Source organism: Quercus lobata, chromosome 10 (assembly GCF_001633185.2).
Source record: "Quercus lobata isolate SW786 chromosome 10, ValleyOak3.0 Primary Assembly, whole genome shotgun sequence".
NCBI classification, from domain to species: domain Eukaryota; kingdom Viridiplantae; phylum Streptophyta; class Magnoliopsida; order Fagales; family Fagaceae; genus Quercus; species Quercus lobata.
Window position 1 is genome coordinate 51,187,279 of NC_044913.1, and position 7,225 is coordinate 51,194,503.

Genomic DNA, 7,225 nt, shown 5'->3' on the forward strand with positions numbered 1-7,225 from the left:
GATAATAAAGAGCTATTATCAAAGGCGAATGTCATAGGTTAAAACTCTCCCTCTCTCTCAGAAAAAAAAAAAAAAAAGATGCAATCATCTACCAACAATGACAAAAAAATAAATACAAACTAATATTGTTTCTTAAGAACACGGCTATTGCAAAAAAAAAAAAAATATATATATATATATATATTTTAATTCAAAACTTACTTTTGCTACTTTAATATAGCATTTGAAATGTCTTATATAATAATATTTTTGGTATTTGGTATTTTAAATACTAAATATTTAGTATTTAGAATACCTAATGCTAATTTTTTATTTTAAAGTTTTGTTTTTGTTAAATTTTTTAATTGGGTTGTTGCTAATTGGGTTAAACTAATTAAAAGGGAGGGGGTCTAAATTTTTGGAAGAGGGTGACGCAACTTTAAAAATAAATAAAAAAATATAACAAATAATTTTTTTTTCCTCTAGGAGATACGTGTTTTTGTGCCTGTATGAAAACTTTGAAAAGTCGAAAGAGAAGGAAAGAGGGATGAGCCGCCAAGAGAGAGAGATAGAGATATGTGTGATTGGTAGGGGAATAAGTCGGTAAGTGGGACACGTGTAGCGGTGTAGCTCAAAATATCTGACCTTCCTTTCATTTTTTTATTTTATATAACAAGACCTCATGCACTCCCGTATGCGATCTCTGCTTATATATATATATATATATATATATATATCTATATTGATGATTATTCCTTTATAACTTCTAATCACTAATCAACATGAGTCTCAAAAAACTTTGTGATAAGACTTTATCATACGTATAAAATAAGTATAGATTTTTTTATCTTTTTTTTTTTTTTAAGGATATTGTTATTGTGTTCATCCTTATAAGAATTTAAGCATAGATTAAATTTTCATTATTTTTTACAATTTTTCTTTGATTCCTTTATAATTTATATATTGTGTTGGTTTAAATGAATTTTTCTCATGCTTTCAGGGGATGGACTTTAGATAAGATGTTCAACTTTTATATGCCAAGCATTGACTATAAGTCTTGTATACAGAACAAATAGAGATAAGAAATTAAGAATATGGTCCATTTTGGCCAGCCTTAGCTTGATTTTTCTAGATATCAATTTTCTCTCTTGACAAAAGTCCAACTTATTTTAGGTGGAAGTTTCCTTGATTATTACTTGTATACAAAATTCCAGGATCATTAAATTGGAATAGGTCCCTTACTAACCTAACCAATTAGAATAGGATGAAATTTCTTCCCATCCACACTAAACGTTGTGTACACACCAAATTTTTTCGGCATCTCATAATGATATGTTGTTGATAGGTGTCATCTAAGTCCAACATGATAGAGAGTTGTAATTGAGACTATGGCCCATAAGCTTTACTATTCAATACTTTGCGAGAAACATTAAACACTCATTTGATGTAACATGAGACAATGGAATTTGACATTGTATACATTGGGGTTTGTTCTTGATGTTGTGAAATTGTTGTAGGTACTAAGAAATCTAGTTTGATTAGTTGGCAAGTCATGTTCTTTAATCGTGCAAAGTCTATAACGGAAAACTTGTGTTCCTACAATAAATGTTTTGGAGAGAAAATTGTTAGTCTCCTCATCTCATTAGGACCCTTCTATTTATACAAAGGAAAAATGGTTCAATATTCCTAGGTGTGACTTAGTTACATGGAATTTTTGTGCAAATGTGCCTAGATTTCTTTTAAAAATTTAATTATAATTTTAAACTCTAATTTGGTGATTTTTATATGATTTCATGTGTTCTTAAATAATCTGAATGCTATTTCAGTTTGTGCAAATTATAGAACATAGAATTGGCAATTTAGCAACATAGGCATAAGAGAAGGCACGTAGTGGTTTGGAAGAGTAGGCATTTAGTTATAAGGGAAGAGGAGTAGGCATAAACATAAGAAAACCTTTGGATGGAGGAATAAAGAAAAAAAAAAGTTTTTGATGATTAACATCCCTCTATCTTGTCTGTTAGTCTTATTTATTACTAATTAAAATCTATTTAGTTTAGAAAATAACTAATGTGGCATCTAATAAGTGCAATAAATTAAGAATGATGTATTTAATTTCAAAAAAAAAAAAAAATCAATTATCTTTTCAAAGAGGGTGTTACTTGGCAAAACCTCATGCTCTCCCGCATAAGATCTCTACTTTTATATATATATTGATTGTTGTTGCTTGTTAGTCTTTTGCATCCTCATTCCTCTATTGTTTTCCAAATACTTACAGCTTATTTCTGACTTTTACCTGAGTACAAACCATAGAAACCATGGCTGAGGCTATCCTTGCTGATGTTGCTAAGAGAATACTAAGCAAGCTGATTGCACTTATTACTGAACAAATCGGCCTTGCTTGGAGTTTCAAGGAGGAGCTGAGACGGTTGCATCAGTCAGTAGAGATGATTCAAGCCGTGCTGGCTGATGCAGAGAAAAGGCAAGTGAGAGAAGAGTCTGTGAGGCTTTGGTTGCAGAGGCTTAAAGATATTGCTTATGAAGCTGATGATTTGTTGGACGAGCTTGATTATGAGATTCTTTGGCAAAAGGTAGAGATCCGAAACCAAATGAAAAGAAAGGTACACTTCTTCTTTTCATCTTCAAACTCTATTGCTTTTCGTATCAAGATGGCCAACAAGATTAAGACTATTAGCGAATCACTAAAAAAGATTAATGAAGAAGCAAATGGATTTGGACTTACTAGAGAGAGATTAGTAAATGCAAATCTTGAGATTATCCCAAACTTTTGGTCATTTCCATAGTAGGAATGGCAGGTTTGGGGAAGACAACTTTAGCAAAACTAGTATACAATCATGAGCTAGTATACAAATATTTTGATGAAACAATATGGGTGTGTGTTTCTAATAATTTTGATGATAAAAAGATTTTGAGAGAGATTCTTGAATCTCTTACCCATAACTCAAGTACTTTAGAAAACAAGAATGCAATACTTGAATGTCTTAAAAAACAATTGCATGGTAAAAGATATCTTCTAATACTTGATGATGTATGGAATGAAAATCCTCATGAATGGGATACTTTAAGGAGTTGTTTGTTAGAAATTAATTTGAATACAGAAAATAGAATTATTGTAACAACCCGTAGTGACAAGGTGGCGGAAATCATGAAGACATCTCATCGATGTCACTTGAAAAATCTATCAGAAGATGAATGTTGGTTCATAATCAGGAAAATAGTATCTGCAAATGAAAGAAATCCATTAACTAAAGATTTGGAGGTTATTGGAAGGCATATTGCCAAAAAATGTGGAGGTGTTCCATTAGTAGCAAGGGTTTTAGGAGGGATGATGTCACACAAAAAGGAGAAAAATGAATGGTTGGAAATTCAAAATAGTGAAGTTTGGAATTCCCTACATGATAGCAATGAAGTGTTACCGGTATTAAAATTAAGCTTTGATAATCTTCCATCATCATCTCTTAAACAATGTTTTGCATATTGTTCAATTTTTCCTAAAGGCTATGATATGAAAAGGGAAGAATTAATTCAACTTTGGATGGCTGAAGGGTTCCTTCAACCATCTCAAGGAAGTGGTTTGGTGATGGAGGATATTGGTAACATGTATTTTGATATCTTGTTGGCGAATTCCTTATTTCAAGATGCGAAAAAGGATGCATATGGTAATGTTATCAAATGCAAGATGCATGATTTGGTACATGATCTTGCACTCTCAATTTCAAAATTTGAGACCTTAATTTTGCATGGGGATTTGGGGGGTGATATCAACCACATACGGCATTTGTTCGTCCAATTTGATGCCAAAATTGTACCAAGAATGCCATTTTTAAAAGGTGTCAAGAAATTGCGCACATTTGTTTCTGAACACGCTGTACTTGGTAATATGTTATTAGGATTTGAATGCTTACGTGTTCTAAAATTATATGGAAAGAGTATAAAAGTATTGCCAAGTTCAATTGGTCAGTTAATACATTTGAGACTTCTTCACCTCTCAAGCACCTCCATCAAAGTATTGCCAAAGTCCATCACCAAGCTCTACAATTTGCAAACTTTAATAGTCAAATATTGCAATGCCAAAGGGCTTCCAAAAGATCTAAAAAAATTGATTAACTTGAGGCATATTTATATCGATGATGAGATTGAGCGAGCAGTTAAATATATAGGGCAATTGACCTGTCTACAAACATATCCATGTTTCACAGTGGGTCAACATGCAGGTCATCGAATTGAAGAATTGGGACCCTTAAATCAACTTATAGGACAATTATACATCCGTAGTCTAGAGCATGTGAGAGATAAAAAAGAAGCCAGAGGTGCAAATTTAGTAGAAAAGGACAAAATATACATGTTGAGATTTTGTTGGAGTAAGGAAAGAGAAGGCAATGGCTATAATGATGAAGAGGTGTTGGAAGGTCTCCAGCCTCACCAATATTTGAAAAGCTTAACAATCCAAAACTATAAAGGAAAGAAATTCCCATCATGGATGTTGACAAGTAGCATTGCAAGGGATGGTTTTTCTCTATTTCACAATTTGATTGAAATCATATTAAGTGGCTGCAGCGAATGTGAGGTTCTTCCCACTCTTGGGCTTCTACCATGTCTTAAGGTTCTTGAAATAAGTGATATGGATAATTTAAGATGTATAGACACTAAGTTTTACAGCAACTATAATGATGGCAGTTGCAAAAATGTGTTGTTCCCAGCTTTGAAAAGACTTATTTTATGAAGGGTGCCCAATCTAGTTGAATGGAAGGACGCAACAGAGTCAACAGAAACAGGAATGGTTTTTCCTTGCCTTGAGGAGTTGATTATTAAATTATGTTACCAACTAGAAACCGCTCCATGTCATTTTCCATCTCTTAAGAAATTAAATATTTTCCAAACCTGCAGCAGGCCATTCGAAAACATTTGCAGCAAGCTTACCACACTCGAGTCCCTTTGTATTTCTAATATTTTAGAATTTGCTTCTCTACCAGAGCAGCTTTTGCAAAACAATTGTAGTCTCAATGATTTGAAGATAGAGAGTTGTGCTGATTTGGAGTCCATCTCACCACATGAAAACGTATTCTGTGCTTCTCTCCGATCACTCAAAATAAAGAACTGCACAAAGTTGAGTTATTTACTGCACAACTTCATTTCCCTTGAAGAGTTGATAGTAGTGCGTTGTCCTAATCTGAAGTCATTTCCAAGTATAGAAATACAAGATGTCACGTCCCTTCTTCGACGCTTGGAGATATCAGAGTGCGGTGTTGAAGCTCTACCCACTGGACTGCAATTATGTACGTCCCTTCAAGAATTGAAGATAGAGGGAGGTCCTAATCTGATATCAATTGCAGATCTAGGAGAAGAATTACATTCCCTTACTCAACTGAGAATCTATAATTGTCCTAATCTGATATTGATTGCAGATCTACTAGAATTGCGTTCTCTTAAGAATCTAGGCGTTTTTGATTGCCCAAAACTGACGGGTTTGTCAGAGGGGTTATTGGATTGCCTCACCCACTTGAAGTCTCTGGAGATTGGTGGGTATTTTGAGGAGCTGGATGCTTTCCCCAGTCTCAATTCCATCCAACACTCACACGACTCCCTTGAAATATTATATTTGCATGGATGGTCTAAACTCAACTCCCTCCCGGACAAAATTCAACACTTCATTTCCCTTAAATATCTGTACATATATGAATTTGATGGAATAGAAGTTTTGCCCGAATGGTTGGGTAACCTTTCTTCTCTTCAATACCTGTCTCTTAACTCTTGCAAGAACCTGATGAAACTGCCCACAGCGCAAGCAATGCGACGCCTCAGATTAGAGAAGCTGGAGATTTGGTGTTGCCCCAAATTAAATGAATGTTGTGCAAAGGGGAGCGGCCCAGAGTGGTACAAAATTGCCCATATTCCCGATGTCGATATCAATTGAAAATTTGTCGAAAACAAAGCAGGTTGAACAGTTGGTAAGTGTACTCATACCTCAAATCACTTGCTTTTTATTTTTAATTATATGATTCTAGTTGAAATCAGCCCAGTTTGTCTCATGCCTAGCATAAAAGATACCTGCAACTTTATCTTTTAAAGGAACAAGTTAACAGATGCCTTAAATGCATTAGTTTAAGAAATATTTTTAAAAACTTTTTATGAGAGAATAAAAAAGTAACAACTAATTTTTTAACAACTTTTTTATATTTCTTATGAAAGTTGTGTCGAAACTTTTCTAAAATATCCATTAACAAATGGCTAAGTTTAATTGTACCCAATATACAATAAGCTAATCAGAAACTAACCGACACTATTTATTGCCGCCAATTTCTTTCTCTCTCTTATTTGATTGCTGATATATACCATCTTATTAGATATATTTTATCCTCTATTCCGTCTCCTATATTTATTTACTTTTTTTCCATTTATTTCTTTTAAATGAAACAGATCAATACTCAATCAAGAGACTCTCCAGATTACAAAAAATGGCAGATATTTTGGTATTGCCTGTCCTAGAAAAAAAAGGGAAAAGAACCCATATTACAGAAACAAAGTGGTAACTGGTAAGTCCATCTCCTACTCTTCCTTTTCTCTTACATATTAATCCTCTGTCTCTCACTCTCTCTCTCTCTCTCTCTAACGATCAAATTCCATAGGATCTGGTTGTGTAATTCAATAATTTTAGTCATGATGTGAGTGTAGGACCTGTAGGTTTATTCATGGTTGTTATCCAATTGGAGAGGGAGCTCACATGTATAATCTGCAAACAAGTTCAGGTATTTAATAAATTTCTCTTCTTTTTTTTCCCACAAGTCACTATTTTTCCCTTTTTTAACATAATACAATGCAAGATTAATTCTTTGCTTCTAATAATTAAATTCAACACTTGTATGCTTATGTGATAAATATTGGTTTAGGGCTCAGCGAGAGGATACGTGGACAAAGACCAAGGACTGGGATTGATTCTAAGTCGTCTTGGATTGTAGGTCTTGAAGTTGAAGGAGGTGTTGGGAAATTGGGGATGAGATTCAGGGTTTTGAGGGTTGTCATTTGTTGATTCATGCTGGGAATTGAGTGGGAGAGGTACATGGTGATTGTCAATGGTGGGATGGAGTTCGAGAGTCTTCAATGTGTGCGTTACCGAGTGGAGAGACGGGATTTGTGTTTTTATTTTTGTTTTGAGGATATGAAAGGTTACACAGATGGACCTGACCTTCTGTTTCGTCATGGCATGGAATTGGCAACAATGCAACATCCT

The 7,225-nt window shown here is 34.0% G+C and overlaps 1 protein-coding gene across 1 annotated transcript; it reads left to right on the forward strand.

Annotated features, from left to right (window-relative positions):
• Nucleotides 1-2,785: 2,785 nt before the first annotated feature.
• On the forward strand, nucleotides 2,786-6,723 carry LOC115964924 (putative disease resistance protein RGA3). The gene is made up of 3 exons (XM_031084151.1): nucleotides 2,786-5,945; nucleotides 6,415-6,530; nucleotides 6,670-6,723. Exon 1 carries the CDS (start codon nucleotides 2,786-2,788, stop codon nucleotides 4,718-4,720), a length of 1,935 nt encoding a protein of 644 aa, XP_030940011.1. The 3' UTR covers nucleotides 4,721-5,945; nucleotides 6,415-6,530; nucleotides 6,670-6,723.
• Nucleotides 6,724-7,225: the final 502 nt, after the last annotated feature.

What these genes read in the sequence shown, in the direction of transcription:
- LOC115964924 (XM_031084151.1), top strand. Translation starts at nt 2,786, where the DNA reads ATGGCAGGTTTGGGGAAGACAACTTTAGCAAAACTAGTATACAATCAT.